The following is a 23,273-nucleotide window of genomic DNA, read 5'->3' on the forward strand; positions in this document are numbered from 1 at the left end:
CTTGTGACTAAATCATCACCATAAAATGAATAGAAATTGTGACCAAGATCCTGAAGTCATGAACATGAGTCTTACTACTTTGCCAGACGAATTCAACATGAAACTCGGGAATAAAGTATCACGAAAGCATGAGTATAAATTGCGAATATCAGGACTAAGGTTTCGAAATCATGAACATAAATCGTGCTACTCTGCCAGAAAAATCCGATGGTAAACTCATTATTGAAATACCACGATATGACACAATGAGAAATTATGAAAATCACGACAAAGCTCCAGAAGTCGTCAATATCGCTTAAATGGTGGTTCTTTCAGTTGATATACTTTATACAAACCAATTATGAACAACAATCATAACAAAAACCGTAACCCAACCAAACATTGCAATGTTACGTCATGTACATTTTTGCGAGAACTACTTTTTGGAAATGCGCATAAATTCATGAATACGAGGTTTATGATCCATAATTTCAGGAATTTGGTCACAATTTTCATAAATCATACAATTCACGAAATCGTGAAATTTATGAGCGGATTTTTTCTCTGTGAAAACCTTTTATGGTTTCCAATGATGTTGTCTTGAGAAGTGTTGTAATACTGTGAGAGAGTGAAATTATTAGAATATTTGTTTTAAAATCCCTATAACAAATTGTATTGTACCAATCGTGATTCAACACCCTGTTATATAAACATGGACCTGGCGGCAATATGATAGTTGTGTACAGAGTTACCTAACATCGACACTATGCTATACGTATACCATAATGTCATTTCTTCGTGAAAGTTCCATCCCATACATATCGAATTCATAGGCGAGTAACTAACGACCTATTATCCTCATAAAATATTCATGTTTAACGTATGTATTCCACTTCCACGGGTTTATTCATGTTGTCACTATTTATATCCCTTCTGAATATTATCCCATGTGATTTTGTTCTGCATAAATTCCCTCCGTATTCCGAACGGAACCTCTGCTAAATAGAAACACTTTCCCATGCTGATCTGACCAACCGATCCTGATAATCAGAAAACCGACCGACCAGCCGAATGTGTGAATAAAGATAACAATTTCACGCCCAAGGCAAAAAAAAAACTGGCATTAGCATAAATATGTGCTCCACATTCACGCTCGAGTCACTTTACTCCTGGGATGTTTTGTTAGGCTTTCTCCGAACCGAGCGAGTTTGGTTATTTTGTCTCCACTACCAAATGCCGAGAATCGATCTCTGCTGAAAACGAACCTTGAAAGCGCAAAAAATTTCACCCAAATTGAGCCGAAGATGGCAACAGTTTGTATCCTTTTAATTTTACTCACATTCGCACTTTATGAATTTGCTTTCCTGCATAAGTCGCCGAAAATCTTCGACCATTTATTCCATGTTACTGGGTTGTGGCGATGGAAAAAAAGAAACAGGAAAGGGGAAGCAGCCTCCTGAGGTCGTAAAATAAAACGATACATCCACCTACCGGTCGATATTTATGTGCGGGTATCGAATAGCCCCTGACTGACTTCGGGATGGGCTGGGATTCGGTATATCCGGTCTTGTTTTTTTTTTCCTTCTCGGTCCCAACAAGCCGGAGCGACATGATTGTTGTTGCTCTTGACTTGAAGTGTAGAAGATCCATTTCGGTGTAAAGGCCGAACAATTTATCTCTGTCCCTCCCCGCGGGAGGTCTAGTGTCAAGTGTCGTCTCTTGAGTCTTGAGTGGTGATACTCTTGTAGGTTGATTTTTTTGAGCACCGAACACGCTGGACATTAATGGGATTTTTATTACGCCGATTTGCTGTTTGGACAATATCAAGACGAGACTCGGAACCGGTGCCGCTAGGATAACGGGCAAAGTCATTACATCACTACGGTATATGGGTCATAAATAAATGGGAGGCCAAGGCAATTATGAAGACGATAATTTCGGACAAAGTATTTACTGCGGAAGGTGTTTTTTGACAGCAGGTGGAAGATGATGCGTAGGGCATCCAGGTCGAATTTGCACTCACAGCTGTTCTTCAGTAATGATGATACACGGTAAACTTTTTTTTACAATTTCTCTTACATAATAAATTATTTGACTTTTTTTCAGACGTTTCATTCAACCACAAAATTTGGGCATGTTTTTTCTTCGAATCACTTTAATAGTCGTTCCAATATTTGGGGGCCTGTTTGTTTCATTTATTCAATCCAAACAATCTTCCGGATATATACTGCGCTTATTCTGTTTCGCATGAAATCGTCATCTACTGTTCCATAAAACAGAGAAAAAATACCACAATATTCGAAGCAAACGCAACACCCGATGCCTTCATACGAACAAAAACCCCTCAAAGTGCGAGTAATTGCTTCGCTTCGTTCGCTTTCCAACCGGATGGATTTATTGATGAACGGTAGTACATATTGACTGACGGTGTTGTGGTGATCGGACAAAAAATGAAACCACCCCGAGATCCACACCCACGCCCGTCCATGCTTTGAGCAGGGAAGAAGGCAAAAAAAATAACGCAAACAACGCTCGGAAAAGGATGTGTTTTCACGGGTACACAATTACTGTATCGAACAACGCCGATGGTTCATAAAACGGCAAAGCCATATCATTCATTATTCAGCGAATGCAAACTCGAAAATACGCATGTAATTAATATTCAAAATGAGTCACCAGCAGCGGGCGGGTTGGTGAGAGGGAGGACCAGGGGGTTTGTACTCGGATCGATTGTGTTTGTGGTCGAATTCTACGAGCTTGCTGACGGGTGGATAAAATAAATTTATAAACATTTCAAACAACAGTTTACAATTCAGTTGCGGTGGGGGTAGTTTGACAAACAGAGGTTTGCTTTTTTGTGACCACTATTTAGTTCATTTGAACTGGTGACCTGTTTTTATACATCGGGGACAAACCACACATCAACTTGTAACGAAATTGGCGAATAATTCCAGGTAGACATGATGTATATATCTAGTGCAGCAAAACTGTAACTTTAAGCAATACCAAAAAGGTCAAATGAGTTTTACTTGTGTATATACGAACGAGCTATTCATAATATGTTACACGCTTGATAAATTTTGCATCCTATTTCCGCTTTAATGTACCGCAACCAGTATTCTATTTCAACACCTGCCTCAGTGCCTCATTCACTCTTCCAAGCTGACAGAAGCTTCATGTAGAATCGATTGCTTTCAGTTCAAAGGAAATGTAAACTCATTCACCAACAAAAGCATTCATTTGTTATACGCGGACAGATTGAAAGCCCAGTCTGGTTACTCATCTTGTACAGTTCAGAAGCTAAAAATTGCTTCGCTGCTGAGGCTGACCATGAAATATAACCATCACCAATTCGAACAAAACTTTGCTGTTGTGTTCGTTTTATGAGACTCCATGATTTCCTCAGGCAATTAAAATATTGTTACACAAGGATACTTTTTCAAAAGGGCGTATTTAAATCAAGTGCATTATCGGGATTTTGGATCTGCCAGACAATATCTTTTACATTCGTTTATGAGCGTTCGATCGCGACACAAGTGTTTTTTTCCAGTCCGTAAGGGTATAGCGACAGAGATAAGTGCTAATCCGCGTTTAAGGTTGTCTTGTGCATTCTCTGGCTCTCGAGGTTTTGGACTTTTTTCTTCTTTTGTGCGTGTGTTAACCGTTAGGACGCACAGTGGTCGGAAACGCCAAAAACGCGAACGTAATTCACTAGAGGCCAAACCATCGAATAGATTCACAGGGCGTCTTTGGAGGAATTGTTCGTATAAATATTCCCCACAATCTGGTAACAATTGAAATTAGGCATGGCCTACTATGATCGAACTAAAAAAAATAACTTTTTATACTGATGAGGTAGAAAGTTGGTGTCTTCGACAAAGTTTTAGAAATACTCATAGAGAAGAATTTTGTTGAAGAACTTGAGCTTGTAGGGTTAAAGGTTATCGATTCATAAGGCGTTTTCTATGGCAACCCCCTTAAATCCAGTTTTTTAAATATAACTTTTTTCATTATGACTTTTCGTGCAAACTATGTTCAAGACAAATGTGTAGGTATAAAAACTACATAATATTGTTGAAGACTGTATGTAAAAATACTTATTCGTCCGAAATTGAATGTACCTCATAACGTCCGGGGCATTATGACACACAAAGGGTGCGTCATAAGATCCGAAAATAAATGTGCATCTTAAATTCCGGAACATGATGACACACATCCGTTTTCGGACGTTACGACGCAGTCTGGTGCGTCATAATATCCCGGCCATAATGACGCACCGGCACCGTGTCATAACGTCCGATGGGTGGTGCGTAGAGTGACAGGAAAAAAATGACCCCTATCGGCCCACCTCTGAGTCGATTCCTAGTCCCACCAGGAGTACTTGCACCAAATTTGAAGCAAATCGGACAAGTCTAACTACCGGACCAACGTGGCTGAAGTTTGCATGGGAATTTTCAACAATTTACATGGAGAAAACCCACTAGCTCGCATTTTCGCCGCTAGGTGGCACTGTATGCATCGTATTATCACAGTAAGTGAAAATAAGAAAGATAATTTAATTGTCTACAACTTTGTCGAAGACTGCTAGCCAATCCGGCATTGTTAAAAGAAGTTATTAAACTTTTAACGAAGTGCTGTCTGAGTCAGTTTTGCATGGGGCCTAACAGTGCATGGTTGTGTATCAGTACTCGATTCATACGAACTAAACATTTTTGTGAAATAATCGTTAGGTTTAGCTCAATGGTATGTTTACAAGAATTATAGTTAATAATACGAGTCATGCTTTGGTTAAAAAAATTTAGTTCCTCCTGTTACCGCATAGAGGGCGCCAACACTAACTTTTCAACGGAGAGAGATAGAAATTTGGTGTCTTCTACAAAGTTATAGAGCAGGTATTTTTCAGTATTTCATCCGAACATCTTGATACTCTATCTCTCTTCTATGAAAAGTTAGTGGTGGCGCCCTCTATGCGGTCACAGGTAGAACTAAAATTTTCTAACCAAAACATAGCCCGTATTATTTAATACAATTATTGTAATTATACTATTCAGCTAAATCTAACGATTATTTCACAAAAATGTATAGTTCGCGGGACTCGAGTACTGATACACAACCATGCACTGCTAGGCCCCATGCAAAACTGACTCAGACATCACTTCGTTAAAAGTTTAATAGCTTCTTTTAACAAAGCCGGATTTACTAGCAGTCTTCGACAAAGTTGTAGACAATTAAATTATATTTCTTATTTTCACTTATAGTGATAATACGATGCATACAGTGCCACCTAGTGGCGAAAATACGAACTAGGGAGTTTTCTCCATGTAAATTGTTGAAAAAATCCATACAAACTTCAGGCACGTTGGTCCGGTAGTAAGACTTGTCCGATTTGCTTCAAATTTGGTGCAAGTACTCCTGGTGGGACTAGGAATCGACTCAGGGGTGGGCCGATTGAGTTTTCAAAAATTCATCATTTTTCTGGGCAGTCTAGTGGTGCGTCATAACGTCCGGAACATTATGACGCATCAGGCTGCGTCATAACATCCGAAAACGGATGTGCGTCATTATGTCCCGGACGGTATGACGCACATTCGATTTCGGATCTTATGTCGCAGTCGATACCCTGGACACTGTGACGCACTTATAGGTTCGGATATTGTGACGCATAAGAATTGCTTCATAGTGTCCCAGGTCATATCGTCCCAAAATAATGTGCGTCGTAACGTCCGGGACATTCTGATGCACGATAGTGCGTCATAAGGTCCTAAAATAAATACACGTCATAAAATCCGCAATTATTCTAGTGTAACAACGCCCGAAAGTAGTCCTGCGTCATAATGCAAGTTTAAAAATAAGTTGTACCTACCATCCTTTCTCGTATGGTTATTGTGCTCCCGAAAGTAAGGCTTTTGGCGAAGCTAGCTTGATGCGGCTATGCCGCCTAGCCGAGTCCTAGGATCCGAAGCGGCGCAAAGCTGCTGAGGATCCGCCGGACGAGGTGGCCTTGTTACTTGTCATCGGAATCGCAAGCAAACCTGTGATCCACTCGTTTGTCCGGTATACTCAAACATAGGGGCTATCCCTAGTTTAAACTCGATTGAGCGGCAGCGACATCGTTTCATTAGTGTGCTAGGGATAGCCCTTATGTTTGAGTATACCGGGCAAACGAGTGGATCACTGGTTTTCTTGCGATTCCGATGACAAGTAACAAGACGACTTTGCGCCGCTTCGGATCCTTGGACTCGGCAATGCGGCATAGCCGCATTATGCTAGCTTCGCCAAAAGCCTTACTTTCGTGAGCACAATAACCATACGAGCAAGGTTATCAGGTACAACTTATTTTTAAACTTATTAATGAATTATTAAAATTCTCGCTTTCCGCCCCTATTTTAAGAATCTACAACACTAAACTAGCATGTTTTCCGCTTATAAGGGAAGAAGTACCTAAAGTAAACAATTACCTTATAATATTCGGAAACGGGTGTGCGTCATGCGTTCTCGCACTTTATAACGCATATTTCTTTTCGGATCTTATGACACACACCTTGTGCGTCACAATGTCCCAGACGCCGGATTCTATGACGTCCCAGACGTTATGACGCACCCCCTGTTGCGACCTTATGACCCGGGACGTAGAGACGCAGTGCCTATGCGCCATAATATCCGAAACGATGAGTACGTCATATTATCCCGGACTTTATGACGCAATACCACTACGTCATAATATCCCAATATCAGTGTGCGTCATAATGTCCCGGACGTTATGACGCACCACCCTTCGGACGTTATGACCTCAGTAGTTATGACACGGTGCCTGACGTACCCTCCTTCGGATGTTATGACCTCGGACGTTATGACACGGTGTCATTGTAAAGAGCTAAGCCCATGTAAATAAGCGCCTTGTTGAAATCCCATTTAACCGTTTCAAGATGCTACCGTATCGCTACGTGAAAGGGTAGTGACACGTTTTACGAATGTTGTTTAGAATTAAAGTCGAGGTTTATCCGATATAATAATCGCTACAGAATCAAAAACTCTCTCATTGACTTAGAATACAGAATCCATTCGCTCTTTAGAACGTATGCCAGTTGATTTTTTTAAAACAGCGTAAAAAATCGTTCGAACTCTTCTCTTCGCGAAGAGAAAATCGAGTTTTGATAACAAGTTGTTTGCCTTTACCAAATTGTTTAAACGTAGTAGAAAAGTATTGAAATCGGCCGATACAAATTGTGGTCAAAATTTGGCTATCCCGTTTTATGAATAACAAGCACACAGTCTTGTGGACCAATGCTATGCTATGGAATAAATTCAATTATCGACTCTTAGCTGTACCAGACAGACTCTTTAAAAAATTGATTTCGATTCAGTCTGACCCAAAAACATTATTTTTGCATAACACTAGTGCATCTGGAAATTTATCGATAAATATGAGTGAATTTCGCACATACCTTTCTTGCAAAGTCTAATGTTCGTTCAAAACAATTCAGTTCTAAAAAATATACTCATCATTTCATTTGCATAACAATCTCTGCCTAAAGTTTCGTTCCAATTTTGAACGAAGAAAAAAAATCGTACTCGTCTATTCCTCGATTACGAGATCTGCCTCAACGTAAACAACCTCATCCAGGTACTGTACACGATAAAAATGTTCCCAAAATCGTGAATAAAATGCCATGAATTCTGGACCAATCACGTTTTTACGTTAGGAAAACAGGACCATGAACAAAAATCATGGCTTTTATGATTGTGTTCAATTTCCCTTCAGTAACGCCCGCATAACGCTTTCATTAGTGGAAATATTTGTTTTTGTTTTGTGAGCTTCAGTCACGGTTTCCGCCGAGTTATTTCTAATTCGATTTTCAGTACGCGAACTAGTTCACAACTTTATTAACATTATGCATAAAACCAAAGGTTGACTCATGATTTTTCATTGATATAGGAACATTAGTTCACAAAATCAAATTATTCCGGATATTTTTACGTAAATTATTTCACGAAATTTGGAATTTTATTAATGAATCCATTCAATTCTCGTGAACTAATTCATGATCCCTAATATATTAGTCACGAGTCAATATCCGTGCTCGTTAAATGGTTCACAAAATCATCAAATATTATTCATGTATTCGTGAACTGGTTCATGATTCCTAATATATTAGTTACGATCCAATATCCGTGCTCGTGAAATAGTTCACGAAATCATGTAGTATTATTCATGTATTCGTGAACTGAATATAATATATTTAATAACAGTATAAAGGGCGAACACGAAATTATTGCGACACATTCAACAGGGCATAACTTTTTTACCATTGGGTAAAAATCAACCAAATTTTGCACACTTTCTCACCGATGTGTATTGTTTACATGCTGTCAAACTCGAAGTCGTGTTTTTCGATTCAACGAAAATGGAGGTGAACCAACGCGAGTCGAGAGAACAAATTCTTTCCAAACACCTGAAATTTTCTGACCTGTCGCACCGGCAGTTGGGAAAAATGTTGAACATTCACCATTCAACCGTCTCCAGAGTGTTGAAGCGGTTCCAGGAGCGCTTAACGTTGGACCACGGCAAAGGAGATGGAAGAAAACCGGGACCGGAGAACAAAAAGACGGAGGGAAAGGTGAAGCGGATGATTAAAGCAAATCCCAACGTCTCAAGCCGTGATTTGGCTAAAAAGATCGGCATGTCGCGGAGCTACGTCCAGCATGTAAAGAAGAGAGCTGGACTACATACATACAAGGTACAGAACTTCCCAAACCGCGATGAGCGGCAACAATCGACGGCTGAAACTCGGGCACGGAAGCTCTACGAGAAGATGCTGACAAAATATGGCTGCTGTGTGATGGACGACGAAACGTATATAAAAGCCGATTTTAAGCAAATTCCCGGGTTGGAGTTTTTCACCGGCAAGAGCAAGTTCTACGTGGACGACAAATTTAAGAAGAAGAAAATGTCGAAGTTCGCCTCCAAATATCTCATTTGGCAGGCCATCTGCTCTTGCGGCTTGAGCCTTTCGTGACAAAGGGCACAGTAAATGGCGAGATCTACAAATCTGAGTACCTCGAGAAGCGCCTTTTTCCGTTCTTGCAGTAGCACGACGAAGCTCCGCTATTTTGGCCAGATTTGGCATCATGCCACTATTCTAAAAGTGTCCTGGAGTGGTATGAGACCAATTCTGTCCGTTTTGTTCCAAAGGACATGAATCCGCCAAACTGTCCGGAGCTGCGCCCGGTGGAGCAGTACTGGGCAATGATGAAGCGGGAACTTCGGAAGAGCAAGAAGACAGTCAAAGACGAGAAGGACATGTTACGAAAATGGAAAAAAAACTGAGAAACTGGTACCGGATGACACTGTAAAGACTTTGATGGAGGGCATCAAACGAAAATGCGTTCAATTTTACACTCAAGTTTCCATCGATTAACTCTTCTTTTGATTTTTGAAGTAAATATATGTATAAAACTACCCTAAAATTTTGGTTTGATTTTAAACATTATAAGAAAATTGGCATGACATTTTCGGTGTCGCAATAATTTCGTGTTCGCCCTTTAATAGTCACAACTTACCATTCCTTTTCGTGAAATAGTTCACGAAAACATTACATATTATTTATGAATTCGTGAACTGGTTCATGAATCCTAGTACATGATTCACGATCTATCTAGTATTTATTTGTGTGCTTGTAATATTTAGAAGATATCCACAATCATTTACAATTTCATGCAACATGGTAATGACATTTTCACGTGAACTCCTTCACAAAATTGGGAGTATTATTCGTGGAACCATTTTTGTTCCATGCACTTTTTCATGAAATACTCAGCTGCTAACGATCAGTAATAGGTACGAGCAGTAGATATAAAAAAAAATATTAGGAATATTGTTATTCATTTGATAAGGTTCATTGTGATGTCCGGACAGAAAACGAAAACAGCACTGAGAACCCCAAATAGTGTGCGTGATATAGTTCATATAGAACAAGATATCGTAAATGAGTCATATTTTAATGATCCAGTTCATATTGTCACGTTATTCCGAGTAAAAAACCGTTAGTAACTAAAAAATAATAGATCCATGATAAAACTGCTGATATCATGAACATTAGTTACATTACTCTTTGAAAGTAAGCTCTAAAATAAAATATAATGATAACATGAACAGAAATTACCAAAATCGTGACTAAGATCCTGAAATCATGAACACAAAGAAGTTACAAAAATCGTGGCTAAGATCTGGAAATCATGAACTTTAATCCCGTTAATGTCATTAACATTCACAATAATCGTGAATAAGCTCTTGAAATCATGAACAATGTTTGACTGTAAACTTTGTATTCCCAAATCATGAACAAGAATCACAACAAAAATTGAACATGTTCAGGGAACAACAACAGTAACTCAAGCAAACATTCTAATGTTACGCCATGTACATATTCGGAGCAAACTGGATTTTAGAAAACATAAATAGTTTCATGAATACGAGGTTTATTATTCATAATTTCAGGAGCTTGGTCACGGTTTTCGTAAATCGACCTTTTGTTCATGAATTTATTAACGGATTTTTTTTCCGTGTACGTTTATGGTGGAGATTGATTTGTGCTATTCTAACCATTGTTGATTAGAGAACTGTACATTTCATCTCCAACACAAATTGCACAACAACTAGAGGACACCAAGCGAGTTGGGATGTTAACGCATTTAGCGAGCCATATCAGGTTTAAATGGGACATGATCATTTGATTCCCACGATTTGCGAAGAAAATAATGGTCCACTGTGTCAGAGAGTCGCATAACATAGTAAACGCAAAACCCAAAATGCTCCGGGCGCGACAGGCATATTTTAGATCCTCCAGACATTAAATCCTCGTTACAGAGCTACACCTTGACTCAGTGACTCCTACTTTCAGTCGCCTCCTACGATATGGGAGCAGGAACTCAGTGGCTCAATTCATGGCAGGATACCACACGGCCTCTTGGCAGGTTCGTCTGTAAACATCGAAATTTGATAATCGAAACCCACCAAAACTTCACCGAACTTCCATCACTCGAGAGTCTCAGTAAACCCCCAGCCAACAAAAATTCGGCAAAATAAGGCGGATCATCGGCGAAAAAACTTTGGTGCGTAGAGTGAACATTCCGCTACGTAATGCAGCATACTGGGGAGTTCGCCCAGCTCTTCCCAGACTCCGTTCGTCGTTGAGAATATTTTGAACCCCCTCTACAATTTTACCTATATCACGGGTCACATGATACTATGGAATTGACGTTCCCTGTTTGGTGGGTTTTTACCACCGGAACAGGTAGTCCGTAGTGTAATTTTTAGTCGGTTGAAACGACCACTATAGAAACTACACGGCTTTTTAGGCTGTTCGGAGAAAGCAGCTGACATTGACGGACAACTTCCATAGATGGCCGAACAGCCAACTTACCATGGGGTTGGGTTTTTCGCGTTACATGTTTTTCTCTCTGAAAATGGAGAAAATGCATCAAACATTTTATTATTTTTATTTATTTATTCTTCTTTGGCGTAAAAATGCCACACAGACAATTTCTTATTCTAGGCTTCTTAATCTATTTCTGAACACGTTTTTGGAGATGTTGAAATCGTAGAGCGAATAGGTTTGGTTGAAGTGCCTAATGTAGGAGCTGAACGGCTGATTGTATGTACAGGTGGTTCGATGTGCAGGAACACGAAGAAATTGATGATTTCGAATCTGTCGGTATGGGATGTTGATGCATAGTTCATGTAGTAGTGCAGGACAATCAATGTTGCCGGCTAACAGATCAAATATGAAGAGACGTTGCATAATATTTACTCTTCGATTAGCAAGAGGTTCAAGTTGAATTAGCAAGCACCGGTGGGTGTAGTTTGGAAGGTTGAGTGGGTCGTTCCATGGCAGACGTTGTAACCATTCAAATGGCTACATTGACTGATTAACCTGAGTCAAATGCGTCGTATTTACCTTAAAACAACAACTAACCAAAAGCGCCAATATCACTATAGCTATATTCTCCGTAAATATGCATTTGTTTGTTAAAAAAAATTACTAATAAAAAAAACTAACCATCAAACGTCTGATTCAAAATTTAAATTGCAAATTAGAGATGTAAGCAGGTATTGTACCACAGGAGCCAACACAATATTCCACACACTTCACAAATCCTCAAACATTTATACGGGTTGCTACCAACACGTACGAGTCAATCGGAACTGACTGGAGGTGTTGCCTGGCTAAAAAACTAATTGCAAAGTGCGGTCACTTGGACTAAGAACACCGTAGAGTACAGTTCAGAAAGTTTACCACGTCAATTCTACGAGTCCATCCTTCAAAAGTGCCGCTAGTTCTGAGCACTAAACTTTATATTGGCCGCATCAGATCCAAGATCCGCAGTGCCTCGGAGCGTTGGCCTCGACAGACGGAACAGGTAATAAAAGCATCACCCCGCGATTGTCCAGAACTCGCATTCATTCCAGTAATTCCTGATTACTCCTTTGGTATAGCACCCAGCCACGCTGTCCCATTGTCAGTATCCAGACGGCGTCACTGCGGATTAATTATGGATTAAATATATTCTCCATACCGCGCACATTCCGATTCGTAACCCATATCGAGGCTGCGGAAGCTATCGAACCATCTAAAAAGGTCATATATTCAGACCGCCGCATTGGCACGTGGTGGTGAAGATCACCTGAGGAGTCCCGGAGACCTGCGACTAACACCGACCGCCTTCATAACGCGGAACAGCAACGAGACAACACGGAGAACCCGCGATAGAGGATCGTGTCATCTTTACGGGCCCACACACGTAACACACACTACACAATAGGGTCAACGTGAGTAATTTTGTACATACTAACCATAAAACTTAGGATAAGGATTTAGAACTAGAGAACTTAAATTAGGGATTTAGAATAGGTTCAATCAATGAATATAACAATAGTAGGTTACTCGCATTCAATTTTGTTATTATTTCTCTCAATATTCAATATTTTCCCTGAGAAGATAAGTTATAGTGAAATCTAAAAATATATTAAATATCTATAACTATCAACGTCGAAGTGCATAGCGAATAAAACTTTTTTGAACTCTATCCATGCGTGCAATCTACGTTGCATGATATGGCGCCCAAACAGGAACTGCATACTCGAGTAGGCTACGAACCAGTGAGCAATACAAAGCTTTCAAAGTATGTGCATCATCGAAACACGTGGTATTCCTTCTAATTTAATAAAATTCAGAGATGTTTCCAACATCCTGCCCTTTTATGCAACATATTCTATTGTGCAAGATGTTCCTAAATTAAAGCGGTAAAAAATTAAAACTGAAAACACTGCCAACTAGCTCCGTTCTCCCCTACTACCGATTATAAAGATCTACTTATTCAGTTTCATCATTTTCGGAATGTGGCTCTGCTACAATTCCACTATTTACTATCACCTACAAGAACAACGGGTACAGCCGATAGCGTAATTCGCAAGTTTAACGGTTGTGCAATCTCCGTTGAACTTGGCACTTGTGGACATTTGTTATCCGACATTGCCAACGGTGTTCAGGTGGTAGGAATTTAACAAAACTGACGTATTCCTTCATTTATGACCCTGAAACAAGGCACCGTCTACGCACTGATCGCTGGACTGGTCAGACTAAAACGAATTATTGAATATTAAATCCGCCCACCCCTGAGTTGCACCAGGAAATAAGAACTGAGTCGAACAAATCTACCGGATGGTTAAATTTTTCGCAATTTGCATGGAAAATAATAACTAGATGTCACTATATGCATTACATTTATACTGCAAGTGAAAATAAGAAAGAAAATTTAAATGGCGGTGAAGCAGTAATAGGGTTTCCACGATTTTTTTTGAGAAAAAATGGTTTAGTTCAGCAAAATAGTATTTTTCGAAGAATTTTGTTACAGAATATGAGTCATCTTTTACGACAAAATTTTAATTCAACATCTCATAAAAATGCAGCAAACTACAAGGAAGAAGACTTCACGGTCGGTCGTAGTCAGCGAATCGAAGAATCATATTAAAACATTCGACCGTGATCTTCGCCCAGTGTTTCTTTGTTGTAAATGTATCAAAGAACAACGGCTCTGTTAAGCTCACGTAGGGGCCTGCAGCCTAATAAACTAAGGGAAACAATCAAATCCTTTTTCGATTCTTTTTTAAATTAATAACTAATAAAGAAAAACAGATTTTTTGAGATCTTTCAAAAACGGTGCGGGAAAGGTGTTCAAAAACGGTGACGGCGGAGCCGTCAATATGGACAACCAACCGAAAGCAAAAATTTTGTGAAAATATAAATCTAGCTCGGCTGTAGATTTATCTGCAATGTCATACGTTTGAAGAGGATTAAGCACCTGGGTGGCTTGATTGATTTGAAATAAAAGATACAACTCTCCTCCTCCATAATCTGGGAATGTTCTTCACGGATCCAGTAAACATTCGGGTCAGTCGATTTTTGATAGCGCCGAGTTTCGCACAGGGTCACGGTTCCTGACCGATAACGATGCGATTTCTTCACCCCTCCTGTGGCAAGGGCACTTTAGCGCACGATTTATGGGCCATTGCAAAATGTTTCCGGTGATACGATAATGGGTAAACGGATGATGGGAAAACGGTTGTTCGGTCTCTTTTAAGGCCGAACAAAGGGACACGCGTGTACCCAAAACCGCTATAACTCTCTCGCTCGTTTTTATAGGTTACTCATATGTATTATGAAGACGGTACCGGTGGTTAAGTGCTAAGCGTGACTGTTTCTTACCCCAGTGGGTTTGGGTTCAATTCCAGCTGTTTGAAAAATCTCTGGTCACATTTTTTGGCAGGGAAGTAAATCTGTGTATCCCGGTTTTCGTGGAAAAAATATAAATTTTATTTTTACGTCGGAGATATATGGGTCAGATTAATATTTTGACCTCAGCCACCGCTTTTGCCCTACAAACCTATCTTGTCGTCGATAATGATTCAAGGAACTTCAGTCAATTGCTTAGTATACCTATGTATTTCAAAGATACATCGTGTGCTCAAATAATATTTAAATCGATTACGTAACTTTTCCTCATAGTTTACCAGTGTCGATTACTACCAGGTCAGCCAAGGGTTCGCCCCCCCATATCTCAAATAAATTAAATTTCCACCTCAGCAAAATAGCATAAAAACCGAGGTGCGAATTTGATCGTCAATAACCAGTGTGGTGTTGTTTACGAGAGGGATTTTTTTTGTTATTTCCATCATCCCGGCGAAGTATGATGCCTACCGACGGAAATATCCGATTGCAAATACCGGCGCCAGTTTGCTCTCCTATGGTACGCGCTTCCGATGGCCACAGTGAGCTTTCCGTACCCGCGGGACTGTGACAGCACGGTTTGTTTAACGTTTCGCCGAACCCGTCGTTGAACCTGACCGGCAGGTTTTTTGTTTGACAAGAGGATTTCGACGTGTGCCCGTGTAATTCAATATTGTTTGATGAGTTTAATTTTCAGTGGAATTCTGGAAAATTAAGTTGAGGGTGGATGGGCGGTAGGAAGTTTGTAGTATTGGCCATGTAAGGACATCCTGTTGCCTAGATTAATATTATTTATGCATTCGGATAAAGTTGGAACATCAAAGTGAAGGCCGAGTTATTGTATTCTTTTATTCTGGTAATTTCGTAGAGTGAGTTACAAACTTAGTTTATTAACGGGATATTAAAATGCTTGCCATGCCATGCCACAACATTCTAATTGGCTTCTTACTGGACTGGACTTTTTAAACAGTTTATGTGTAACAACTTCCGTGACCTAAGTCAGTAGCAAATTTCACTAAAGTTCAACATCGACCTTCACCTGCGACCGGAAAGCAAATGATGTTATTGACTCAACACATTAGCCACAAATAACATCCTCATCGTCGGTACAAACTGCCAGCGACGAATCGAACTGCTGACCCTTGGGACACTTTAGTTTATTCTTCTTGTACTTGTCCTTCTTCTTCAGCGTACAGATAAAGTACCGGGCGCAATTTTCCGGATCCGGGAACGTTCCTTCTTCGGTGCACTCGAATTTAATCTTTTGTTTAACCTCTACGGAGTCCTCCTGGGAATCATTTGAATCGGAAACCTCGGGGTTGGAGTCCTCTTCACTGGTGGAGTCAACGGTAGGGGTCAAGCAGCGTCTGCGATATGCATCAAACACCTGACCGTTGGGGCAATCGAGTTTGTACTGCCGGTAGCCGCCAAGAATGTTCCATACACACCAGAAGTATTTAGTATTATCCTGGGGATCCGCGAACCGGCCAGGAGAAGTGCAGGTGAATTGTCCGGCAAAACATGGACTCTGGTCGGCTGTGCAACGTTGTAGCGATGGATTGTAGGCCCATCCAAGGGGACAGGTTTGTTCCAGTTCATACAGACCGAATGGTAGCAGAATGCAACGGTAGTACTTGTGGCAGTTGGATGGATGCGAGAAAATTCCGGATTGCTGGCAGACGAAGGGTCGTGCGGTTGTTGATGTCGGAGTGCTTGGTGTTGTTAATTCGTTGGAGCCTTCAGTGGGGTTAGGTTGTCCAGGAGCAGCGGATGTTTCGGGTTGGGGTTGTCCTGGAGCTGCGGAAGTTTCTGGTTGAGGTTGTTCAGGAGCTCCGGATGTTCCTGGATGAGGTTCTCCAGGAGCAACGGAAGAGTCCGGCAAGGTTTCTCCTGGTGCTGCGGAAGTTCCTGGTTCAGGTTGTCCAGGTGCAATTGAGCTTCCTGGTTGAAAATTTCCAGGAGCGGCTGAAGTATCTGGTTGGGGTCGTCCAGGAGCAACTGAAGTGTCTGGCTGAGCTTCACCAGGAGCACCAGAAGAATCCGGCAGATTTCCTCCTGGAGCAACAGAAGTCTCTAGTTCTGGCTGAGTTTCTGCAGGAGCCACGGAAGTTTCCGGTTGGGGTTGTCCAGGTGCAGTGGAAGTACCTGTTTGAGAATTGCCAGGAGCAATGGATGTTTCTGTTTGAGATTGTCCAGGTAATACTGAAGAATCAGGTTGGGTTTCTCCTGGTGCAATTGAGGTCTCTGGTTGGGTCTGTCCAGGAGCAGCGGAACTTTCTGATTGATTTTCTCCAGGTGCAACGGAAGTGTCTGGCTGGATTTCCCCAGGTGCTGCTGATGTAGCGGGTTGAGGCTCTTCCGGTACAACTGAAATCTCTGGCTGATTCTCTCCAGGTCCAACTGGCTGGGTTTCTCCAGGTGCAACTGAATTCTCTGACTGGGGTGCTCCTGGAGTAACGGAAGTCTCGAGTTGGGGTTGACTAGGTGCAACGGAAGATTCTGGTTGAGTTTCTGCGGGTGCAACGGAAGTGTCCGGCTGGGGTTCCCCGGGTGCAACGGAAGTTTCAGGTTGGGGTTGACCAGGTGCAACGGAAGATTCTGGCTGAGTTTCTGCGGGTGCAACGGAAGTGTCCGGCTGGGGCTCTCCGGGTGCAACGGAAGCTTCAGGTTGGGGTTGACCAGGTGCAACGGAAGATTCTGGCTGAGTTTCTGCGGGTGCAACGGAAGTGTCCGGCTGGGGCTCCCCGGGTGCAACGGAAGTTTCAGGTTGGGGTTGACCAGGTGCAACGGAAGATTCTGGCTGAGTTTCTGCGGGTGCAACGGAAGTGTCCGGCTGGGGCTCCCCGGGTGCAACGGAAGTTTCAGGTTGAGGTTGTCCAGGTGCAACGGAAGATTCTGGTTGACTTTCTATGGGTGAAATGGATGTGTCTGGCTGGGGCTCTCCAGGTGCAACGGAAGTCTCAGGTTGGGGTTGTCCAGGTGCAACGGAAGATTCTGGTTGAGTTTCTGTGGGTGCAACGGAAGCGTCTGGTTGGGGTTCTCCAGGAGCAACAGAAGTCTCAGGTTGGGGTTGTCCAGGTGCAACGGAAGATTCTGGTTGAGTTTCTACGGGTGCAACGGAAGTGTTTGGCTGGGGCTCCCCGGGTACAACGGAAGTCTCTGGTTGCGGTTCTCCAGAAACAATGGAAGTATCTTGTTGAGTTTCACCTGGCGCAATGGAACTCTCAGGTTGGGATTCTCCAGGAGCAATGGTAGTGTCTGGCTGGGGTTCTTCGGGTACAACTGGTTGGGTTTCTCCAGGAGCAACTGGAGTCTCAGGTTGTGGTTGTTCAGGAGCAACTGAAGCATCTGGTTGGGTTTCTCCAGGAGCAATTGAAGACCCTGGTTGAGGTTCAACGGGTGTCACTGGTGGTTCAGGAGCAATAGTACTCTCTGGTTGAGCAGGAGCAGCTCCGGGTGCAGCTGATGTTTCTAGTGGGAGCTCTCCAGGAGCAACGGAAGTGTCTGGCTGGGGTTGTTCAGGTGTTACTGATACATCAGCTTGTGTATCTCCAGGTACAACTGATGGCTCTGGTTGGACATCTCCAGGGGCAAGCGACGGCTCAGGTTGAGACTCCCCGGGTGCAGCGGAAGCTTCTGGCTGAATTTCTCCAGGTGCAATTGAAGTCCCTGGTTGAGGCTCCCCAGGGACAACGGATGTCTCTGGTTGGGGCTCACCAGCAGCAACAGTATTCTCTGGTAGAGGCTCACCAGAAACAATTGTAGTATCTGCCTGTGATTGTCCTGCAGCGACAGTAGTTCCCGGTTGTGCTTCTCCAGCAGCCGCGGTTGTTTCTGGCTGCGATTCACCAGCAGCGACAGATGGCTGAGTTTCTCCCACAATAACGGTAGTATCCGGCTGTGGTTCTCCAGCTGTTATGCTAGTTTCAGGTTGTGGTTCTCCAGCAATAACAGTAGTTTCTGGCTGTAAATCCCCAGTTGCAACAGTAGTCTCTGGCAGGACTTCTCCTCCTGCAACTGTAGTGTCTGGATGAAGTTCTCCAGCAGCATTAGTAGTTTCTGGCTGAGGTTCTCCAGCTGCCACAGTAGACTCTGGTAGAGGTTCTCCAGCACCGACAGTAGCTTCTGGTTGAGGTTCCACAGCTACGGCAGTAGTTTGTGGTTGAGGTTCTGCGGCAGATGCGCTGCTCTCTGGTTGTGGTTCACCAGCAACAATTGTAGTCTCTGGTTGAGCTCCTCCCGTAACAACTGTAGTCTCTGGTTGGTTTTCTCCGGTTGCCACAGTAGCTTCTGGTTGAAGTTCTCCAGCAGCATTAGTGGTCTCTGGTTGGGATTCTCCAGTAGCCACTGTAGTTTCTGGCTGAGGTTGTCCAGTTGCAACAACCGTAGTCTGTGGCTGTGGGTCTCCAGCAGCTACGCTAGTCTCTGGTTGTGGTTCGTTAATATCAACTGTAGCTTCTGGCTGGGTTTCTCCCACAATAACTGTAGATTCCGGTTGAGGTTCTCCAGCACCAACAGTAGATTCTGGCGAGGGTTCCACAGCTACGACAGTTGTCTGTGGTTGAGATTCTCCAGCAACTGCGCTAGTTTCTGGTTGTGGTTCCACAGCAGCTACAGTAGACTCTGGCTGGGGCTCTCCCGCAATAACTGTAGTTTCCGGTTGAGGTTCTCCAGCAGCCACAGTAGTTTCCGGCTGAGGTTCTACTGCGACCACTGTAGATTCTGGTTGAGGTTCCACAATAATCTCATCTGCGGGAGGCTGCATTGGATCTAAACAATACGATTTTTATAAAAACTATTAACGCTGCATATTTGCATGAATACCTTGAGGGGCAATTGTCTCCGCTTGTGGCACAGTAGTAGAAGCAGTAGTAGTAATAGTAGTTGTAGTAGTAGTCGTCGTCGTCGGTGGCACCGATGAATCACACTCAAACTGTCCTGTATTGCTACAGAATGAGTTCGTGGGGCACGATTGGGCTACATCGTCTACCGTTTGTGGCCTTCCATCGCCTAAATCAATACAGATTTGGAAGCGTCGCTCGTCCAGACAGAGATAGTCCTTCCCGCCGCAGTCCGTGCCAATGGCTTGAGATTGCGCCGAACGTAGCGTAACACTCTGCGGCAACAGAAATGGAATAGAGAACAGGCACTTTTAATTAGCAACACCTTTATTAACACACGGCGGCACACGAACGATTAAACTCACCAGCACGATAAATTGCCACACGAGTAACTTCCTGAGGTTTCCCATGGTAGAGAGATTTGTTTACGCTAGAGGTAAGGTTATGGATCGGTGACTTGTCTGCTTGCTCCAATTCGTTGTCTAAGGTGTACACTTGGTTCGTTGGGGTCGTCTTGTTAAATGGTCTGGCTGGAGGCTGCGCTTGACCATTTTATAATGAATGAGATGAAGACTATCCGCAGAGAGTAATCCCTTCCAGTGCCGTATTACTATCGTCGGAATTGTGCGATAACAAAAACATCTGCCCGCGATAAGCCCATATCTAACGAGGAATGGTGTAATCGTGATAACGGACCGTGTGGTCTGTTGTCATGTATCCAAATCTTCCATTGCGCTTACTAATAAAAGCTAATCATCTAGGTAAACTAATTTATCTTAATAGTGTCCATCTGTTTTTTTTTTATTTATTTCAGGTGAATAATAATACTCGTAATTACTTGATGGTCTTTCCGAGAGATGATATTGATAATTTTACTGATGATTCATACCATTGTAGAAACATTCTGAAATCGCGCCTCCAAACAGCTGCGAGAAGGTAAATTTATGAGTTCTTTGCGGTAATTTACATGGGAACAAAACAAAATTCCACAGATAATGTGAAACAAAATGTGATTATCAGATTGCAGTGCTATAACAAACAGATTGCAAATGATTCATAATGCGGAAAATAGCGATGGTCAAGTATCTCGAATATATTGAGAAGTATGTACGAAACGGCATTTATCGGTTTCTTAAAACGTAATATAATGTTATAGCATGTAAATATAACACACATAATTAATCTAAATTAGTGATATGAGTTATTGAGCGTTATAAATTTTCTAAGATCTTATCACCGTAATGGTTATTATGATTTTGTATATTTGTTGAAAACAATTGTAGACTAATAAAATAAAATTCAAATTTTTTCCGATGATCATATGTCATATGAGTCAACGTAGCTTTTTTACGACTACTTTGCTTCAGTTTCATCATACAAGGAATGCCATAACGATATTGATCAGGTTTTTTCCATAATGATTTTATCAGGTTCGAGTAACATGGCAGCCATGTCCCAATAAACAGGGGTGGGATCCGTTTCATTTGAATCTTAAAGGAATCTTTTTCAGGTATTCTCAACAAGCGAGTTAAAGGTGCGAGAATGTGGCGGCCCGACTAATAGCCTTCCTCCCTGATCCCACGAGTGCACCTCTGTCATTGCTCAGACTACGCTACGTACGTATCAAGAGCCGATCCCGATTTGTCAGAATTGTAAACGAAAGCAGATCTCAGAAAGTTCTGCGCAGGTGCTGCTAAAACCAATCGATTACCAACATAATCCATCCACACGCATTTCAATATCATCTGCTAAAGCATTACCGGTTGTTCAACCTATGCCCATTTAGAAACGATTCTGTCCAGTACTCCAAAACCAACAACCAGAGAACAACACGAATGAATAGGAATACAAAATTATTCTTCGCAATTGCTAAAAGTATAACAGCAAGGATTTAAGGGGTAACGATAGAAAAGACGCAAATGCGCTCCTGTTGGGCAGTTGCTTTTCAGATGATATGAGGTTCCGCAGTCAGATTCACATAGATCACTTGAGAATGGGTCAGTGCGCTCAATAATTGCCATGCGACAGTGTTTGTGAGTTTTCAGTGGCCGGTAAAAACACTGGTCAGCATGTCGCAGTGGGGTTTCGAAACATGTAGTAGATTTTTCGATATCACTGCGCACTATTGTACTAGAAACATTTTTGTTAAACGACACGTTTGTAGATTTTTTTTAATAATTGCGGTGCTTGGACGAATCCCATGGCCATGACCGGATTTTTTCTCCTATTCAATTTGACGAAATTGGCAGGGACAGCTCAGGACCAAAGAAGTCAATCACTGCACTTGCCCTGGTCAATTCGTCAATCCATTCATTGGCAGTAATAACGAAATGTCCGGGCACCCAGATAAGGTAGATAGTGTTGACACTGCTTAGTTCTTCGATTTGGTTTCGGCACGCGATCACTAGCTTGTACCGTGATTTGTCTGAGCTTTTTTGGAGCCTTAATTTCAGTCTGACTGTCCGAGTAGAAGTTTATAACTTTGCCGGACAAGCTCTGTTGAAGGGCTGATTATACCCCGCACATAATAGCTTAGATTTCTGTTTGGAATACAGTACAGTATCCGCCTAGCGAGTAAAATTGTTCCAATCCTTTTTCACGATAGTAGATACCAGCATCAGTACATCTTTCCATCAGAGTCAGTGTAACAGGTTGTTGCCTCTCTATATAGCCATCATCAGCTCTCCCATATGACTCAACACCTGGCACTCCGTATGACAGTATTGGACGTATAGGTTCGAGACTCCAGAACTTTCCAAAAGTTCGTCTACACTTCCCGAAGGCAATACACGCTTTCTGGATCCTGAACTCAATGCAGGGATGCCAGGTGATATTTTGAAAAATCTGTGCGTGGCCCATTTAAAAATCTGTGCATCTGTGTTAATCTGTGAAACTTACAAATTTGTCCCTAAACAAAATGTGGCGATCTTTTTTTTGATTTTTGCGCGAGGCAAAAATTAAGCGCAAGGTCAAAAATGGAGAAAATTTGTGCTAATCTGTGCATTGTACAAAAAACTGTGGAAATCTGTGTATTAAAGCAGAAAACTGGAAATTTGTGCAGTTTTTGAAATCAGTGCAGCATATTGAAAATTTGTGAAGCACAGATTAATCTGTGCACCTGGCATCCCTGACTGAATGTGAGCAGACCAATTCAATAATTGGTATCCAATATAACTCCAACGTACTTGACTTGATCCGCACATAGTAACTCGGAGTCAAAGAATTGGATGGGAAGCTCTCTGTTTATTCTCTTTTTCGAGAAAAGAACGATTAAGGTTTTGTTTAAAATAACCAATACCAATAACTGGTTGACGCCATTGTTCGACAGCTCTTAAGGAGGGAGTTTGGTGTAGTGGGTAAAAAATCGACTTATTTTTTATTCGCTTAATTGTTAGTATTGAATCCCGTTATCTCGGTGGATACGCTGAGCTTCTTTTGTTTTAAACATCCATGCACTGCCCATGATCGCATATTTGTCCCATTTTATATGGGATTTCCTATCTTTATGGGACTGATTTGCGATCATGGGCAGTGCATTCCTCGTGCGTATTTTCTGTAACACACGAAGATTTCAATCTATCGGAAACTTTAATAGCTTTTTTTCTCGAAACCGTATTTTTTAAATTGCCGAACACGATAACTCAAAAACTGATTAACGAATTGACTT

At 41.9% G+C, this 23,273-nt stretch overlaps 2 protein-coding genes across 3 annotated transcripts in view; one reads left to right on the forward strand and one right to left on the reverse strand.

Annotated features, from left to right (window-relative positions):
- LOC131685117 (hemicentin-1-like) overlaps window positions 1–23,273 on the forward strand; it is a 574,669-nt gene that overhangs the window by 86,186 nt on the left and 465,210 nt on the right. The window contains exon 1 of one of the 2 annotated variants that reach the window (XM_058968578.1): window positions 20,466–20,542. The exons of the other annotated variant lie outside the window; for it this stretch is intronic. The gene's annotated coding sequence lies outside the window, so the exon portion shown is untranslated. Of the gene's footprint in view, window positions 1–20,465; window positions 20,543–23,273 lie in introns of those variants that run through there. 2 annotated transcript variants of the gene reach the window in all.
- LOC131680901 (proteoglycan 4) lies at window positions 15,590–20,131 on the reverse strand. The gene is made up of 3 exons (XM_058961618.1): window positions 19,972–20,131; window positions 19,590–19,881; window positions 15,590–19,535 (listed from the first exon to the last, which is right to left on the reverse strand). The coding sequence occupies exons 1-3, from the start codon at window positions 20,014–20,016 to the stop codon at window positions 15,844–15,846; spliced, it is 4,029 nt and encodes a 1,342-aa protein (XP_058817601.1). The 5' UTR covers window positions 20,017–20,131; the 3' UTR covers window positions 15,590–15,843.

Source organism: Topomyia yanbarensis, chromosome 2 (assembly GCF_030247195.1).
Source record: "Topomyia yanbarensis strain Yona2022 chromosome 2, ASM3024719v1, whole genome shotgun sequence".
NCBI lineage: Eukaryota > Metazoa > Arthropoda > Insecta > Diptera > Culicidae > Topomyia > Topomyia yanbarensis.